The sequence below is a fragment of the Narcine bancroftii genome, chromosome 2 (genome assembly GCF_036971445.1).
Source record: "Narcine bancroftii isolate sNarBan1 chromosome 2, sNarBan1.hap1, whole genome shotgun sequence".
Lineage (NCBI taxonomy): Eukaryota > Metazoa > Chordata > Chondrichthyes > Torpediniformes > Narcinidae > Narcine > Narcine bancroftii.
In genome coordinates this window covers 351,923,494-351,943,655 of record NC_091470.1, presented here as the reverse complement: position 1 = coordinate 351,943,655, position 20,162 = coordinate 351,923,494, and the positions used below count along the sequence as shown (strand labels likewise).

The 20,162-nt window shown below is 42.0% G+C and overlaps 2 protein-coding genes across 20 annotated transcripts in view; one reads left to right on the top strand and one right to left on the bottom strand.

Annotated features, from left to right (window-relative positions):
• Positions 1-20,162, top strand: part of LOC138755755 (uncharacterized) — a 157,721-nt gene that overhangs the window by 50,351 nt on the left and 87,208 nt on the right. For 8 of the 17 annotated variants that reach the window (XR_011352533.1, XR_011352538.1, XR_011352535.1 and 5 more), the window contains one exon: positions 16,248-16,288. Coding sequence is in view for 3 of the 17 variants with exons in the window: in XM_069922303.1 (XP_069778404.1) it covers positions 16,248-16,288 (41 nt within the window). In the remaining 14 variants the exon portion in view is untranslated. Of the gene's footprint in view, positions 1-16,247; positions 16,289-18,071; positions 18,812-19,485; positions 19,799-20,162 lie in introns of those variants that run through there. The other 9 variants (XR_011352542.1, XR_011352532.1, XR_011352531.1 and 6 more) reach the window with 4 other exon arrangements.
• trpn1 (transient receptor potential cation channel, subfamily N, member 1) overlaps positions 1-20,162 on the bottom strand; it is a 269,947-nt gene that overhangs the window by 236,587 nt on the left and 13,198 nt on the right. The gene's annotated exons all lie outside the window — the stretch shown is intronic.

Sequence of the window (20,162 nt, the reverse complement as noted above, 5' to 3'; positions counted from 1 at the left end):
CTCCTTTGTCTTTTGTCAGTGAGGTGGGCTCTGCGGTCTTCTTCAAAGGAGGTTGCTGCCCACTGAACTGTGAGGCGCCAAGATGCACGGTTGGAGGCAATATCAGCCCACTGGTGGTGGTCAATGTGGCAGGCACCAAGAGATTTCTTTAAGCAGACCTTGTACCTCTTCTTTGGTGCACCGCTGTCTCGGTGGCCAGTGGAGAGCTCGCCATATAGCACAATCTTGGGAAGGCGATGGTCCTCCATTCTGGAGACGTGACCCACCCAGCGCAGTTGGGTCTTCAGCAGCGTGGATTCGATGCTTGCGGGCTCTGCCAGCTCGAGCACTTCGATGTTGATGATGAAGTCACTCCAATGAATGTTGAGGATGGAGCGGAGACAGCGCTGATGGAAGCGTTCTAGGAGCCGTAGGTGATGCCGGTAGAGGACCCATGATTCGGAGCGTGGGTATGACAACAACTCTGTACATGCTGATCTTTGTATGTTTCTTCAGGTGGTTGTTTTTCCAGACTCTTTTGTGTAGTCTTCCAAAGGTGCTATTTGCCTATTTGACCTGTAGACTAGTCCCAATGCAATGATCACTCCCTTCCTGCTTCTGACTTCCATCCACAGTGACTCAGTAGACAATCAGTAACAATGTCCTCCCTTTCTTCAGCTGTAAAACTACCCCTGATTAGTAATCTACTCCCAACTCCCTCCCCTTGACCTCCCATCCTATCTCTTTTAAAACATCTAAACCCTGGTACCTACATCAGCCAATCTTGACCTTGTATCAGCCAAGTCACCTAAATGACCACAACATTGCAATTCCACATGATCCAAATTAATCTCCCTTATTCCTAATACTTCTTGCATTGAAATAAACACATTTCAAGCCCACCAATTGACGACATTTGTGTTCTCTCCACTGTCTGACCTTCCTCGCAAACTCACTACACCTGACATCCACCTTTCTACCATCTGCTCTATTCTCTGCCCTCTCATCCTGGTTCCAATCCCCCTACCAAACAAGGGTCCAAAATGCAGGGAAAATTGTTTGATTCCACAAATACATGATTTTCAAGTGCATATGTTCTTTATTTTAAAATTTGTTCAAATGCATTATGAGCCTCATGTTCCTAATAATGGTGGATACTACACATTTTTGCTTTCCAACTTTTTAAAACACAATCCACTCAGGGAATCTTGATCAATACAGATGTATTGAAGTACAATATACTGAACCAAGTTTGTGTGCAACAATTAAACATTGTTTATAAGATAGTTGGGTATAGACAACAGTTAATTTTTTAGGATATTTAACTACTAATCTGTGGAGAATTTACTGTTTCATAGCTTGCAAAATAAGCCAGAAGTTATATAACTTAATGGATGGAATTAAACAAAATTATTCTATAATTCTGTCTCTTCCATTTTCTGCATCCCTACTTGTAAATGATTATGAACAGCGGTTGTTCATATGATACAGTCATAATAATATTTGAATGATGTCCTACTGCTCGAATTATTTTTGAGATGTAACACAACACATGGATCAGGCTGATTAAGCTTGGTGAGCATGTTGGAATACAAGCAAGTATAAATGGTGAAGTGAGATAATGATGAAGCAAGCTGCTGGGGGACCATTATCTGGAGAAACACATCAGGTTTTATTGCCATGATGACGTGACTGAAATTTTAACCTGCCTGCCTGAATGGGGAATTACACACTAACAAGCCAACACAGGATGTAAACGAAATGAGAACAGAATTAACACGCTTTTAAAAGACGTTTTGTATATTTTCCTTGTGGGGCCACAAGTAGAAGGTGTGCAGGGCATTTTTTTTTGATTTATTGATTTGTGGCAAGTTTATTATCTTTCTTTGATAATTCTGGGTAGAGAATCACCTACCTGAACCCCTGCACATCTGATATAGGGATCAATTGTTTGACCAGCTCAGTCTTAAACCTATGATTTGTTTCTTTGCTCTAAGTATCTTCTTTTAATCCTTCATTAAATATATCTGAGAGAGCCCTTGAGCGTTTTAAAACTGTTTATTTTCTATAACCTTTTGCTTCTGTTTTGGTCTAAACAGATTATCTATCAATTATAAGGCTGTTGCACATACAGTAGTTAAATTATTTTCCTTCGGATTTTAAGAGAAACGATGCCTCTCGACGTTTGTTTTTCTACAAAATATATTGCAAGAAATTAGATTGAAAACTGACTGAAACTGAGTTTAAAAAGTACCGTTCTCCAGAGTGCTGATACTAACTTCAGGATTTCAGTGTCTAACCACTCCTCTATTCTGATTGTGTAACATCGTTAGCAACAAGGAACCAATTCCAAGGAGAATATATGTGATGAGTGCATTATCTAAAGGTCAGCTCTAAATCCAAGCTGCTTTATTGCAATGCTCTGCCTTGCCATTGACCTTTCACAGATTCACCCGCTTTGCTACAAAAAAGCTTATTTTTATGCATGTCGCGTTAAAGAAACGGGAGAATGAATAACAATTTGTTTTGGTGACACAGCTTGTCCCTGAATATAAACAAAGTGCATAAATCCATTGTACATTAAAAGTTCAAGAAAAACAATAGTTTCAGATTGTTTGCCTTGTGTTCTCTCTTTACCTCAGCATCTATGGAAACCGAATAGGCAGTTGATGTTTTGAGCCTGGGCCCTTCATCAGGAATGCCAAGATCGGGCAAATGTCCAAATAAGAAATTTGGGGGAGGGAGGAAGGGAAGGGTGTGAAAGGAAGGGGAGAGGAGCACATGCATCCTGAAGAAGATAAGATTTATGTATATAAGATTTCTGTCATAGACTCTAAAGGTGAGTTGAACCTCAAAGACCCTCACCTCCCAGGCCATGCCCTTTTCACCCTGCTACCATCGGGAAAAAGGTACAGGAGCCTAAAGACGAGCACACAACAGCACAAGGACATCAGATTCCTGAATAATCAATGAACCAAAGAATTTGCCTTACTTTTCGTGCACCACTTTTTTTTATAGTAATATTGTAAGATGAATGTTTCCTCCGTGACGCTTCCACAAAACACTGAATTTTGTGACTTGTTCATGACAATAAATTCTAATTCTGATTATGAATCAGGAGATGGAACCTGTAGTTACCTATTCTTATCACATAAAATCAGCAAACCAGGTCAGAAAATCACCTGGTATTGTATGATACCTCTTTTACTTGGACAATTTTTATTCATCAAGGGTGCTCAAATGTTTTGTTCTCCCTAAGGTAAAGGCAAATGCAATAGTGGCATTGACTTCAAGAAGAATAGAATATAAGAACAGGGATGTGATGTTGAGGCTCTATAAGGAACTGATGAGACCTTACTTGGAGTATTGTGAGCAGTTTTAGGCTCCTCATTTAAGAAAAGATGTGCTGATATTGGAGAGAGTTCAGAGAAAGTTCTCAAGGATGATTCCGGGAATTAAAGGGTTATCATACAAGAAGCGTTTGACAACTCTTGACCTACACACATTGGAATTTAGGAGAAAGAGGGGGATTTCATTGAAACATTTCCAATGTTAAAAGTCACGGATAGTAGATTAGCAAAAGTTGCTTCCCATGGTGGGAGAGTCAAAGACAAGAGGGCACAACTTCAGGATTAAAGGGCATCTACTTAGAACAGAGGAATTTCTTCATTCAGAGGGTGGTAAATCCGTGGAATTTGTTGCCACAGGCAGTTGTGGAAGCCAGGTGATTGGGTGTATTTCAGGCAGAGATTGACAGGTTCTTGATTAGCCAAGGCATCAAAGATTATGGGGAGAAGGCCGGCTGTGGGGCTGAATGGGAAAATGGATCAGCTCATGATTAAATGGTGGGGCGAATTTGATGCGCTAAATAGCCTATTTCTGCTCGTGTCTTTTGGACATGGTCTAAATTTGGATTCTATTTCTGCTGTGTCTGTGGACAATCTTGCACTCTACTCACTAAGCTTTGCTCTGCTCAACAGTGAACAGATTAAAGCACAAAATGTCTTATTTTGTGAGTGCTCACAATTTATCTGGTCTACACCTTCTGTCTTCTTTCATACATTCCCCTAGCCCACTAATGAACATCAGGCTATTGTCTCCCAAAGAGTCAATGACATCACTTTGTAGAACATAGAAAAGTGCAGCACAAGAACTCGTCCTCTGGCCCTACTATGTCTGTGGTGGCCATAATAACAATTTAAACTAAGCATCAGACAGCACATGGTGCACATTTCCCTCCACAGATTCAGCATACCCTGTTGAGTTCCTCTAGGTTAGCCATTCTCTATGGGGGGGGTGTCTATGCCCCCCCCACCCCACCCGGGGCCATAGCACATTTAAGTAAGATCCTTGTTTTCTTTTCACATCCCGTAATATAAATACTTTCTATGTTTTTATGCAGTTGGTAGTAGAGATGTACAGAAGAAACTACAATTTGACAGTTTCACAGGGAAGGGGACAAAGTAAAAGCTGAAGGGATCCTGGGCAGGGTGGGGGGAGGGGATGGGGAGCATAGCCAAAAACTAAGGTTGAGAATGGGTGCTCTACGTTCTCATTGCTTGCTCAAGGTTCCAGCACCTACAGTTTTTGTGTTTCTATAGAATTTCCGCTGTTTGTTGCAATAATATTTCAGGTTTTATTTTCTCTCACTGAGCTAATAATCTTCAGTTTTCTAATGCTATCTCATTTCAGCTGTAAACCTGCTTGGCCATAGTATGCCAGCTGGAAATTTCTGGGTACCTCCCAAACCCATCTGAGCAGTGGCCTACTTGTAAGAGTGACATTCCCAATCCTTCTCACCAAAGTCCCCTCCCCTCAATCTAACTTGGTTTACAGTGAACTGGTGACTAGCCAAGCAACAGTCCAACCAAGAAATTTAACAAATGACAACATACTACACAAATATGTTTTTGAAGGGTGGGAGGAAACCGGAGCACCCAAAGTAAACCCATACAGACTTGGGTAGAACGTACAAATTGTTCACGACAGAGTTGGATTCAATTCGATTCAAACCCGGGTCACTGGAGCTTTAATAGTGTTGTACTAACCACGTCATCCAAAGGTTTAGAGGGAATTTAAGAGGGATTTTGTTTCACACCTGAGTATACTTGGAATCTGGAACCTGCTGCCAGATGGAGGCAAATACACTCACACACTTTAAGAAGTATCTAGTCATGCTAAATTGTCACAGCATAGAAGGCTTCAGACCACATGCAGATGAATGAGATAGATCAATACAATGGGCAACATGGATATGGTAGACTGAAGGATGTGTTTCTGTGCAACAAGTCTTTCTGACTTTATCTGTCAAATGAGCTCTTCGCACTCAGGTTCATTTTCATCTGACTATATCTATACAACCAAATAAAACAAAGATCAATCTCTCTCATTCTCTTACACACAGACACAAATAAACAACCTGGACCCATTGCAATTTGCCTTCCACCACAATCAATTCACAGCAGATTCAATCTCCACTCAGCACTGCACCACCTGGACAACAACAATACCAACTGCATTAACAGCCCAGCTGTTAACACCATCATCTCCTCAGTACTGGTCAGCAGGCTTCAAAACCTAGGCCTCTACACCATCCTCTGTCACTGGATCCTTGTCTTCCTTATCAGAAGGTCACAATTAGTGCACATCAGTACCAACATCTCTTCCTCACTGACTATCAATACAGGCACACCTTATTCTTCAGAAAGAGCAACTTCTCCCTCTATTTTTCCTGCTTCTTCTGAGAATTCACTCAGCGGTGGTTTTTTTCTCTCTCCCTCTAACCATGGAAGAAACGTAGCAAAATGCATTACCCCTTTCAAATAAAATAGATGGCTAAAAGTATAATTTCAGAAAAATAAGAGAAGACAAAAAGCCACTGGAATACAAAGGTCAAAAAATTTTTTTTCTATCCAGATATAAGTTTTGAACTCCTGAAGAAGAGGAAGGAGTTTAATGCAGCAAAAATGACCCTATGGAAAAAAGGTTATAAATTTATGTTAAAATATCCAGCGGTGCTTAAAATAGTTATCCCGGGGCAGCAAAGCGAACTGTTCTCGGATCCGGAAAAAGCACAAAAATTTGCAGAACACCTACAAAACAGTCAGAGAGATGAAGAGATATAATAAGAACAAAAATGACAACAAACTATGTATGAAGAAGAAGAATAAAGTATAAGTAAGAACTAAGAAGAGAAAGAAAGGGAAGAAAGGAAGTAAGGAGGGAATTAAGAGAGTGAGCTTTGTTATACATGAAGATTAAAATCTTTTCTGAGGGGGCTGGGTGGGGAAGAATAACAGTCACTGTGAAATAAGTTGACGCTTGCGAGCGGGTTCGCAAATCCAAATGAAGTGGGGAGATGTGGTTGCCCGAAAAGGGACAAAGGGCAACTCAGAGAAGGGAGGGACTATTGGGGTTAAATGAATTTTAGATATGGGAATAGTGGAAATATTTTATGTTTTAGAAATGTTGTCTTATAATGTGTTCAAAAAAAGAAAACAGAAATGGATAAGAAGGGAAGATGGTGATGAGGAAACGGAAAGGAAAGATAAACAAAGTATGAAATGGCCATGTTGAACTATATGACTTTAAATATTAATGGAATACATAACCAAATCAAAAGGAAGAAGCTGAAGAAAGAAAAAATTGATATAGCATTCATGCAAGAAACACATTTAACTGAAGTGGAACACAAGAAATTAAAGAGAGATTGGATAGGACATGTAACACATCATATAATTCAAAAGCCAGAGGAGTAGCTATATAATCAATAAAAATGTACCAATCAAAATAGAAGAGGAAATAATAGATCCAGCAGGAAGGTATGTAATGATAAAATGTCAGATATATATTAAGAATGCATGCTGAGCCCACTGACTCTACACCATTCTATACCATTGACTGTGTGGCTACGTGCAATTCAAATGTCATTGACAACTTTGCTGATGACATTATGGTTCTTGGCAGAATCCCCGAAAGCAATGAGGAAACGTACAATAGTGAAGTAGATCAATTTGAGAGGTATTACAACAATAACCTTGCACTCAGCCTCAGAAAACTAAGGAATTGATGGTGAATTTCAGGAAGGGGAATCTAGGAGAACAGAAACCAGTCCTCATTGAGGTGTCAGTCATGGTGAAATTCAAATCCTTCAAATTCCTGGGTGTCGACATCTCTGAAGACCTTGGGGGGCTATTATGTCAATGCAATCAAGGTCCAAAGACTCTTGTAAATGTCTACCTGGTCAGATTGATGTTATACTTAAGTTGGAAAAAACACTGTTACATGGAATAGCAGAGTTACAAAGGGTTTACATTTCAGAAGGAAAAAAAATCCAAATTCCGATGTCCACCTCAGGTGGGAAAAGGCGCCATGATTAGTGTTGTAGATAGCACAATGCTATTATATTGCCAGTGAGCTGGGTTCCAATCCAGTTTTCTCTGAAAGGAGTTTGTCCATTCTCCCCATGTCTTCAAGGGTTTCCTCCAGGTGCTCCAGTTTCTTCACACACTCCAAAGACACACGGGGTTTGGTTTATTGGTCATATGGTTGTACTTGGGCAGTATAGGATCATAGGCTAGAAGGGCCTGTGACCATGCTGAATCTCCAAAAAAATTAAAATATGAAAGAAAAAATGTAAATTCTAAGGCTTCCCCCACTTTCTGAATTGTTGTCCTTGTTTTCTTTTATATCCTGATGGATGAGGCAACTGCATTATTATTAATGACGACTTGGCATTATGCTAACGAGCAAGCCTAAGACACAGCACAGCTTCAATTAAAGTAGCTGTATTTCTTTGAATATTAAAGTGCTGTTTTAATGGCTTTTAGATCAACAGCTATCTGATCATTACGCAATTCCAAAGGGTTGGGAATGAATCTAGATTTTCAGAGCCCTGGTTGTTAGGGTCTTATGAATTTCATGGATTTGTAGGTAGATAAAACCATGGTGGAGGGATGTCATGTAAGGAATCAGACCAGAAGTCATGCAGAGGATCATCAAAATTATTGATCACTGGGGTCTCCCTTTACTTTTATTGATGACATTTACCAGAAGTGTTGCTTGAAAAGGACTCAAAGTATGATGGAAGTGTGGCAGCTCACCACAAGGCTGGCGATCTGGCCCTGCTTGTAAGCCACACGGCGGGGCAGCCGGTCAAAATGGCGCCGTCGGGGAGGGTTTCCCTTCCTTCCAGTTCGGGGCTCAGAAACGCGTGCTTGGGGACCACGTGACGCCCGGGTGACGTCAGCGCCCTCTAGCGTGGTTCTCAGCCAGGTCTGGGCTGGGAGCATAAGTGCAGCCCAGCAGCTTGCAATAAACTAGTCTGCTCACTGAGCTCAACTCGTCTGGTGGCGTGCGTTAATGCAGGAGCAGTGGAGCTGCCGCTACAGAAGACCCTTTCCATTCAGCGCAGTGGTTTTTTTTTGAAAATCACATTTGAAAAGTCAGTTTTAACATATTTACATTCTTTTAGTACACTTTTGTGATTCAAATACTATATCAGTTTACTTGTAATTCCCCTCCCTCCCCTCCAACATCAAAACAACTAAAAAGAAACAAAAAATTCAGTGTACTGCCAGTCTTTCTGATCTACTTCTACTCTTTGAGGTGCTTCATTGCTGTAGTCTACATGATTTATCAGATTTTTCGACCTGTGAGCTGTTATAACTGGGTACCAATATGCTCTAGATGAAGTTGCCAGAAGTGTTGTGTTATTTTTTTTTAATTATATTTTATCTTCTTCATGGGCACACGGTTGTGCATCTCTATGGACCATCAAGTGATGAGCAGGGGGAGTTATACTTGCAGCTTATTGCAATACATTTTTTTCCTACTGACAGGGCAATATCTACAAATTTAATTTGAAATTTTGTTAATTTTCTGTCTATATCCATGAGGTTTCCCAATAAATACAACTCTGGGTCGAGCGGGAAGTCTGCTCCCATAATCCTAGTTAATATATTAGTTAACTCAAGCCAAAAGGCTCTCACCTTCAACCAGGGTCCATGTGGAGTTTATGAAAGTACCCATTTCTAGCCCACATCTGAAGCACATTTCTGATATCCTTGGTTTTCTTTTATGTAATTTTTGTGGTGTGAGGTGCAAGAAATTGGCGCAAGAAATTATATTGTACCAATCTAAATCTGGCGATCACCAATGTCATCAATTGTTGTTCCCAAGTCCGACTCCCACCAAATCTTTTCAGGCCCGATTTTGAAGAACAAAGTAAAATCTGGATATAAATTTGGGAGGGCCTCCCAGGCGAAGTAATCTTTCCATCTCATTCCCTTCAGGTGGGGTCATTTTCCCCCAGCACACAGTATTTTTGACACACTTCCATCAAGGATGAGGCACAGGAGTACCAAAATCAGGGCTGCTCAGCAGATGGATGTTACCCCCTCCCTCCTCATTCCTGTTCTTTCATAACCAATATGTTTGTGGAGGTTAGAAAAACAGGATGCTGGAATCTTGAGTGAACAACACGAGCTTCAAGTCACGTCCCATTTTTCTCCATGGATGCGGCCTGACATGCTGGGTTCCTCCAGCTTTTCATTATTTGCATTTATGGAGTATTTTTGGTTCTCTTCAAATTCTAGGAAAATTGTTTTAATAAACTCCTGGATACATCCCAAATACTTCTGGGCCACTGAAGTGCAGCTAAGTAGACAGATTTTTCAAAGGTGCAAAAATAACTGGGTTGTTAAGGGAGACTTCTGTTATTGTCCTTGGACAATTTTATTTTTGACTGAGGACAGGACCTACTGCGGGGGATTTTACAGCTGCTAGGTGATGTAGTAGCGCTGGGCTACCACTAGGGAACTTTGACAGCTGGAAATTTATGGGCTCACAGGAGAGCAAGCCTGTGCCTGTTAGCCTCTCTTCACCAATGGGGCAAGCTGGAGGCATGAGCTGGGCAGTTTAAAAAGCCCAGCGCACTGGTTTTGAAGAGGTTAGTCGATGAATTGGACTGCAGGCAGTCAGACAGTCGGTCTGACTGTGTGTGCTCACCCGGCAGCTTCAGCAAGTCACATGTTCACGGATGTTAGCACTGCCGTCTGGAGCTGTATGTCAGTGTGCTCCCCCAGTAGTTTATATGGAAAAAGGAAGACTGAGTTACTTTGTCTATGGGTGCCAGCACTGTTGTCCTGACAACAGTTTGGGTAACTCTGACACCCAGAGTGTGTGTGGGACTGACCAGTACCTCTCCTGTCCCTTTCAAGAGGAGGACTTGGTGTGGCAGGAGTCATGGAACCACTCAAACCCGGCTGTCCAAAGGAGAGAACTTGCATGGCAGGTCACTTGTTAACCCTAAGGAGGGCTTTGAAAGACTCGCGTGACAGAAGGTCACCTAGTAACCCTAAGAAGGGCTTTGGAGGCGTGAACCTCTTGTGGTGACTAGGTCACTGTGAAAATTCCCTGGAGAAGGAAGTAAAGATGGTTATTGCCACATTCGAAACTCAAGCAAGTCGCATGTTCCCCAGACCAGGTTAAAAATCTATAGGGACCACGGTTATCTGGATACAACCTCAAACTAAAAGACTGGTGGGCAAGGAAACAAATAATCCCAATCCTGGAGACCAGATCCATGAGCAGATCCTTCTTGACTGACCAACTTGATGTGACTGGTTTGGGGTTTTTGTTTTGGTCATTATTAATTTTTGGGGGTATTTGAGCTTGGATTGCAATGGTCTGATTTTTTTCCCCCACATAAACCATATAATAATCTGTTGTTCGTATGGAGTTGTCAATAAAGCTTTTGTTTGGATGTTAAGTTTATTGGGTTAATTCTATTGTTAGTTAATTAATAATTTTTGTGTTATAATTAACCCATTCGTTTAATGCTGCTGGGAAACACAACACTTCAGCTTCCTTTAAACTCATATGGGCAAAAGGTTCAGATGGGCCAGAGTTGTCTTTAAATGAGTCTCTGATTGAGTTTGTGGTTGAGGAGTCTGATGGTGGCAGGGTGATAACTGTTGCTGAACTTGGTAGTAAGTCTTGTGGCACCTATACCTCTCTCTTGATGGTGGCAGTGACAACAGAGTATGTCCTGAGTGATGTGGAACCTTGATGATTGCTGCTGTTCTCCAACGGCAGCATTCCATTTAGATTTTCTTGATGGGGGGGGGGCTGTATTTTTTTTCTATTGTAATAAAGAACATTTAGAAAAAACTATATTAGCTAAAGAACTCACTCCGGACCGTGTGGAGGCATCCATCTTGAATCCAACCATAGCTGCAACAAACTAGTCTTCTACTCCCTCCAGTGGTCAGCAGGATCACTAGCACCCTATCCCGACAGTGGGGAGTTTTGCTCGTGATACATACATTACCTTTTACAAGGTTTTCAACTCAGAGGTATTGGTGCCCCCACACCAAGATGTGATGCAGCCAGTCAGCACACTTTCCACTACACATCTGTAAAAGTTTGCCAAAGTCTCTGATGTCATACCAAACTCTCAACCAACTCCCGAGGAAGCAGAGGTGCTGTCGTCATTGTGACACAAGTCTGTTGGGTCCAGGAAAGGTCCCGTGAGGTAGTGACTCCCAGGAATTTAAATTTGTTCACCCTCTCCACTTCTGATTCCCCAATGATCACTGGATGGTACTTCTCTCATTTCCCATCCTAAAGTCTACAATCAACTCCTTGGTTGTGGTGGAATTGAGTGAGAGGTGTTGTCAGCCAAGTTTTTAATTTTCCTCCTGTATGGTAACTCATTGCCTTCATTTGTAGCAAGTAATCCCAACATAATTCAGTGTTCTGTTCTGGATGACCCCTCGTATCTCAAAACAGACATGTCAGAATTTCCCTACCTGTCATACTCTATCTCTAAATTCTTCTCATTCTCTCTTTCGTTGCGGACCCTGATCACTCTGCGGACACTACTGGCCTCTAAAATCAGTCTGACTGTCAGAATATTGAGCAACAAAATCAGAAAAATAAGGGACACAAGGAGTTAAAATGTGGTGAAATATCTCAACATGGTGCCAATCTCTCTCAACAGGCGTAATTTTACATTATGATTTTCATCATAACCATGTGTTTTATATTTTATCTTAAATTCTGGTCGTATGTGCAGATGGATGGAAGTCGCAGAGGTCACAAGACAGGGAGTACCTGTATTGGCAGCAAATTTGTAAATGGTGTTGTTGACATACTGAGCCACTCAGTCGCAGGTGTATAGTGAGTAGAGCAGGGGGCTAAGTACACAACCTGATGGTGCTCCGGTGCTGATGGAGATTGTGGAGATGTTCTTGCCAGTCTGCACTGATTGGGGTCTGGAAGTGAGGAACTCCAGGATCCAATTACACAGAGGGGTATTGAGGCCCTGGTTGGTTTTGGTGAGGATTCTTAGTAATTGGATTTCTGAACGTTCACTGAGGTACAGTCTTCTCGGGGATAGTCAGCATTGCTCTTTGAGGGGCAGGTCATGCTTCACGAGCCTAACTGAATTTTTCAAGGAGGTGACAAAATAAATTGAGAAGGGTAGAGTGGTGGATGTAGTGTATATGGATATTAGTAAGGCGTTTAACAAGGTCCCCTCTAGCAGGCTCATTGAGAAAGCCATGAGGCATGGAACCTCTGTTATTAGGATTTAGAATTGGCGAGTCTACAGAAGGCAGAGGGTGGTAGTAGATGGAAAATATTCCGCCTGGGGAGTCAGTATCAAGTGGAGTTCCACTGGGATTTGTTCTTGGACCCTTGGTGGGTCAATAGGTTTGCAGATAACACAAAGGTTGGAGGTGTTGTGGATAGTGTGAAAAATTATCAGACGTTACAACAATAGACAAGATACTGAGTTAGGCGGAGAAGTGGGAGATGCAGTTCAATCCAGATATATGTGAAGTGAAGGTGAACTTGAAAGTGGAGTACAAGATTAAAAGTAGGATTCTTAACAATGTGGTGGATCAGAGACATCTTGATGTCCAAGTCCATAGATTCTGCACAAAATGATTGGGTGGAGAAGAAGTGAATGGCCTTCATTAGTCAGGAGTTTGAGTTCAAAAGCCATGAGGCAATAGTGCAGCACATTCCAATCAGTTCTAGTCAATGTGGTGCTATAGAGGGGATGCAAAGAAGATTTTATCAGGATGTTAGCTTTATTGGAGAACATGAGCAAGGTTGACTGAGCTAGGGTTTTTCTTTTTGGTGTGATTAGGATGAGGAGTGACTGAATAGAGGTACATAACAAAGAAGGTAGGCAGGGAAACAATACCAGAAATACCAGAAAACATCTGTTTAAGATGAGTGGGGGAAAGTTTAGGGAGATGTCAAAGCTAAATATTTTTTCTTACACAATGCTGGGTGCCTGGAATATTGGGGGGGGGGGGGAGTGGAGGAGGCTGGTATAATAGGCACATTTAAAGACTCTTAGGACCATGGAAGAAGACTGCAGAGCCCACCTCACTGACAAAAGACAAAGGAGGAAAAACCCAACACCCAACCCCAACCAACCAATTTTCCCTTGCAACCGCTGCAACCGTGCCTGCCTGTCCTGCATCAGACTTGTCAGTCACCAACGAGCCTGCAGCAGACGTGGACATACCCCTCCATAAATCTTCGTCCATGAAGCCAAGCCAAAGAAAGAAAAAGGACCATGGATGTAAGAAATATAGAGGATTATGGGTGTGAGGTAGTGGAGGATTAGACTTGTGTAGAATAAGTTTACATAGGTCAGCACAACATCATGAGCTGATGTTCTATGCACCTTGAACAGCTTTTACTGTACAGTTATCTGGCTATATAAATACAAAAGTGAGCCATGTTCTTCCTGTGGCTATGGGTACATGTTTGGCCAGGGAAACTATATCCCAAAACATGAGTGGATTTTGGAGATTCTTGCTGTCCACTGCTGCAATCCTTTACAAAAGGTTCCTCAATCTAATTACTGAATGTTGTCTATTCCTGGTAGAGGCTTATGGTCCACAACTATAATAAACAATTTGACATTTTTACTCGCTCAGAGACTTTACAGTAATCCTCCTCCATAACTCGAAGGATTCTTTTGCAAACGTGGTCAATATTATTTTGCTTGTGCCAACAATAATGGCTCGGGTATTTCAGATCCATCTTCTGCCTTATGACAGACTGAAAATTGATCTACTTCTTTATAATTGCTTCCTCAATTAACAAGGTGTCCTCAAATATTCTTATCACTCTCCTCAGAGGTGCAATGGCCCATTGTTGTTCGTTATATACATTAATAATCTAGATGATGGGGTGGTGAATTGGATTAGTAAATATGCAGACAATACTAAGATAGGTGGAATAGTGGATAATGAAGGTTTTCAAGGATTGCAGAGGGATTTGGGCTGCTTAGAAAAGTGGGCTGAAAAATGGCAGATGGAATTTAATGCTGATAAGTGTGAGGTGCTTCATTTTGGTAAGAAGAATCAGAATAGGACATATGTGGTAAATGGGAGAGCATTGAGGAATACAGAAAAGCAGAAAGATTTAGGAGTAACGGTACATCGTTCCCTGAAGGTAGAAACTCACGTGAATAGGGTGGTGAAGAAGGCTTTTAGTATGCTGGCCTTTATCAATCATTGCATGGAATATAGGAGTTGGGAGGTGATGTTGAGATTGTATAAGACGTTGGTGCGGCCTAATTTGGAGTTCTGTGTGCAGTTCTGGTCGCCTAATTATAGGAAGGATATAAACAGAGTGGAGAGAGTGCAGAGAAGGTTTACCAGAATGTTGCCTGGGTTTAAGCATCTGGAGTATGGGGAGAGATTGGACAGATTGGGTCTTTATTCTTTGGAGCGTAGAAGGTTGAGAGGGGATTTGATAGAAGTATTTAAGATTATGAAAGGGATAGACAAAATGGATGTGGATAGACTATTTCCGTTAAGAGGAGGAAAGTTTAAAACAAGAGGACATGAGTTAAGAATTAAGGGGCAGAGGTTTAGAGGTAACATGAGGGGGAACTTCTTTACTCAGAGAGTGGTAGCTGTGTGGAATGATCTTCCGGGAGAAATAGTGGCGGCGGAGTCAATTGTATTATTTAAGAAAAGTTTGGACAGGTATATGGATGAGAAGAAGATGGAGGGTTATGGGCATTGTGCAGGGAGGTGGGACTAGAAAGGGGTGTTTGGTTCGGTGCGGACTAGAAGGGCCTAATGGCCTGTTTCCGTGCTGTAATTGTTATGTTATGTTATGTTCAAATTTATTGGCATCAAGATAGTGTTAAAGTTGGCTTTGTCAACAGTCCAGTTAGACATCTCATACATAGCATAGAAAGAAATACAGGTACAGAAATGCAGAGAGATTAGATGATACAAAGCATAATTTTATGATTTTGAGGTTCATTAAAGAATCTTGATAATGGCAACAAAGAAATTGTCCTTCAATTTAGCAGTATGTGCATCTGCTTCCCAACAGGAGGGTGAAAAGAGTGTAGCCGTGGTGTGATGAGTATTTTAATATGTTAGCTGCTTTTCCAATGCAGTTAGAGGGGAGGGGGAGAGGATGATGTCCTGAGCCTCGTCACAAACCTGTGCAATTTCTTGTGGCCTTGGGTGCAACAGTTTCCTTACCACACAATGATGTGTCCGGACAGGATACTTTCAATGGTGCATCTGTAGAAGTTAAAGGATATCAAACTTCCTCAGACTCCTGAGGAAGTCAAGGAGCTGGTGTGCTGATGTGGGTGAACCAGAACAGGTCACTGAAGATGTTTATTCTTCATAAATTAAAGTTGCCTACTAACACCACTTCCTCATCATTGGTGCGGACTGTGAGCTCTGCTCCTCTTTGGAAGTCTATAACTATTTATTTGGTCTTGCTGACATTGAGGGGGAAGTTGTTATTCCGGCACCTGGTTGCCATGACCTCCTCCTTACTGCCTAATTCCCCAATGGGTATGGTACCACAGGAGGACTGGTCTTTATGAGAGGATCGTAGAGAGATAGGAAAGTAAGTTATGAAGAGGGCATCAGCAGAGTACAATGGGATAGATCCAAGGTAATAATTTGTTTCCCTCTCCACAGATGCAGCTTGACCAGCTGAATGGTTCCAGAAACTTCTTTTTTTAATTACAAAGGAATACAAATTGGCTAAGAAACTGATGGTCATTCTGAAAATTGAAGTGTAACGTAGGAAAATGTGAAATTGTTCCATTTTGACTAGAAAAATAGAAGTATATTATAAGTGGGCACTGCTGCCACCACCCCCCCCCCACCCAGGGGAGGTGAGGAGAAAGGGGGTGGTCAGGGGGCAGTGAAGAAAAAGGAGGTGATTAATTTTTTTTAATGTCATTCTCTGCACAGAATACGCGCCACATTCATGTCTGCAAGGGCCAAGGCTCCAGGTTCGTAAGAATTTCAAATTATCTTTACGTTGTAATGTACATTTAAATTGTATATAAATTAACTTACCCTACCCCCCTACTTTTGGTCCCAATCGCCTGCCCATCGAGCTCCAGATGGCTGATCCTCACCCCAGCTGCCTGCCCATCCAGCTCCTGATGAGTGATTCTCACACCAACCGCCTGCCCATTCAGCACCCAAAGGATAGCGGATCCTCACTCCTCCTGCCCGCCCATCCAGTACCCGATGGCTGATCCTCGCCCCAGCCACCCATCCATTGAGCTCCAGATGGCTGATTCTCACCCGGAACGCTTGCCCATCCAGCATCCAATGGCTGATCCTTGCCCAAGCTGCCTGCCCATCAAGCTCCCGACAGCTGATCCTCGCCCTGGGCGCCCACCCATCCAGCATCCGACAGCTGATCTTCACCTAAGCCACCCACCCACCAAGCTCCTGACAGTTAATTCTCTCCCCGTCTGCCCACCCATCCAGTACCCGATTGCTGATCCTCGCCCCAGACATTCAACATTACAAAAAACTGCTTCTTCTCCTCCACCGTCACATTTCTGAATGGAGAATGAACCTCAGGCACTACGTCACCTCTCTTCTTTTGCACAAATTATTTAGATTTTAAATAATGCATTTACAGAAATGTAATTTATAGCAATTTTCACACCTGTAATGCACAATACTGCTGCCGTAAAACAACAAATGTCACAAAACTTATTCATGACAATAAACCAGATTCAGATACTGTTTGCAGAGATCAGTTGCTGAGGTATCCTAGTGTTCCAGTGCATGATTGATAAAATACTAGGCTGCAAGCAATTAGGAAAATTGAAAGAGTTCTTGCATATTGCTCAGAGAAATAGATGCAAAAGTGGGGAAGATATGCTTCAGTTTCATAAGACCATGTTTGGAGCAGTGTATCTGGTGTCAGTTCTTATTTACTGAGAGGTTAGAGCAGTGGTTCTCAACCTTTTTCTTTCCACTCACATACCACTTTAAGTAATCCCTATGCCATCGGTGCTCTCTGATCTGTGATTAGTATGGGATTGCTTAAAGTGGTATATGAGTAGGAAGGTAAGATTAAGAATCACTGCTCTAGACTCAATTGTTACTGAAATACTTTGCTTGAGAAAAATTGTCATTGGCCCATTTCCTTTGGAGTTACGAAACCATGCACATAACGAGTCAATTAGGAATGATTAAAACAGTGGTTTTCAACCCTTTTCTTTCCACCCACATACCACCTTAAGCAATCCCTATACTAATCACAGATTACCTATGGCTTAGGGAATACTTAAAGTAGTATGTGAGTGGAAAGGGTTGAAAACCACTGGGTACGAGTTTCTGAAGTTTAGAGGTTTATTAGACATCTACCTGAAATGGGTGGGTTATTGCAATATTTGCAGAAATCAAAATCATTCTGCATGATATATTCATTTCTTAGAGGTAAAGCAACACTTGGAAACATAGAAAAGAGATGAGAGATTACCATCCATGATAAAGGGATCTTACCCAAAAGTTGCTTGGGGTCTGGATAAACAGTCCCACTGGAAACATGGACTGGAGTCTTGGTACAGGGTCCTGACCTGAAACGCTGACTATTTCTATCCATAATTGCCACCTGACCTGCTGAGACCCTCACCTTCTCTTTGGTCACTTACGAAGCTACTCTCTTGGTTAGCACCCTGTGCCAGCACATCTATTTGGGTTAGTCTAATGCAGGAGTTGGAACATAATGGATGTAAGCTGAACTTTTCATACCCTTACTTAATTTAGTCACATGATACTGGGAGCAACTGCTTGCCATGGAATTCTTTTGGACGATATGGAACATTTCTTGTAATTGATCAATACCAGCACATCAAATGCACAGGTCAACATCCATGACCCATCAAATGTCAGTCCTTCTGGAGAAATCGTCATCTGAACAGTTTCCATTGCAAAGATGGCCATCACAGATTGTTTGAGAACATTTCATTATTATGTAACATATCACGTATGCTGGGAGGCATATTATAACCATGCTGAGGTAGATCTGTACATTTATGCTATAGTTAGAGTAAAGAGATGGTACTTTTAGACTGCAGTTTGCATGTACTGCCTGAATACGCCTGAGATTGTTTGATCTTGGAAGCTAAGCAGGCTCGACTGGTCAATACTCGGAGGGGAGACTATCCAGGAACACCAGGTGCTGCAGGTTTCTGTGAGGGATGCTGGACAAGTGGCAACTCTCTTTCTGCCTCATGGTAGACAAAAGTTAAAGAATTTCATGTATGTTACATTCTAAATGTAGTGTTGCGTGACAATAATGGAACCTTTACCTTTATAATTTATTATAGTTGTTAACATCAGTAATTTGAAACTGACCTTTGACCGATCAATCTGATTGGCTCCTAACTCAATCAGTCTTTCCACAATAGTCACTTTATTTTCACGAACAGCAATCAACAATGGGTTGAGGCCAGATTCCTACAAACCAGAACACAACAAAATATCAATAAAGCCAGTCTCAATCACTGGTGTGTCCTGAGGTCGGCTATGCAGCAGGCTGGGATTGGGTGAAGGATTCTACAATTTGTGATGCTGGATTAGAAACACTCAGTTAACCAGTGTTCCCAACTCTGGTCATCTCAACCTCTGCTGAAGATAAGGTTAGAGTGTGTTGCTCCTCTGGGACAAGGCAATGGGGAATGAATGAATGAGTTTTCTCAGCTCTCCAATTTAGCTAAAGTACTCCAACATTAGACAGCTAATTTCTGAAATGGATGACCTCAAAATTTAATGATTTTCCTGGATTATCCTGAAATGGCTGACACAGAGGGTAAGAAAGTAAAAACAAAGCAATTAAAAATATGGTCAATTAATCCAAATGGACACATTTTGTCTTTGGATAATCACTGCAACAACTCAACCAAGAACATTCTCCATTAAGTGGCTGATTTCCAATTTACATGGCATTTAGATGGTGGGGATTGGTGTCTTGGAATTTATATGTGACAACCACAGAAAAATAAATCTTGTGCAAGATGGGACAAAAATATGCACCTTTCTCCCAAAAGACATCAAATGCATTCCTTGACAATATAAAAGGATGATCAGTGTTTTACATCTGCCTGTCATTAGACAGCTGAGTAGGTGGGTGATGTAACCACCATAAATTCATGATCACTTCAAACCTCTTTTGACATAGCATCATGAGATTCTTTCCTTCAACTTCAGAAGCAAATGGAGACTTGGTGACAGTTGGGTGGAAGATATGAGGTAAAACTCTAAAGTCTGCAGACACCCTGGTTGAAGTAAAAACACATTTCGTCCAAGACATCGGTTATGCACTTGCTATATAAAGGACACTGTTTAACCTGCTGAGTTTCTTCACCATTGTGTTTTACTTGGGTGGGAAGTATGCTGAGGAAAACCACATCGGTTCTCAAGGTGAATTAGTTCACTAACAACATTTTCAATAACATAAATTGCCATGTCCAAAAACATTTAATTAAAAACTGCAAACTGAATCCTTTTGATGTACTCAAAGTCTAGAATATCAAACCTCATGTCAAAATGTTTCGATTGACTGTACGAATTTTCATCCCAATTCTGGAAAATCTTAGTTCACTGAAGTCTTTCCAGAGTTGGGTGGTGGTGGTGGGGGAAGGGGGTGGTGGGGGAAGGGGGTGGTGGGGGAAGGAGGTGGTGGGGGAAGGGGGTGGTGGGGTGGGGGGGATGGTGGGGAGGGGGTGGGGCGGGGAGGGGGTGGGGCGGGGAGGGGGTGGGGCGGGGAGGGGGTGGGGCGGGGAGGGGGTGGGGCGGGGAGGGGGTGGGGCGGGGAGGGGGTGGGGCGGGGAGGGGGTGGGGCGGGGGGTGGTGGGA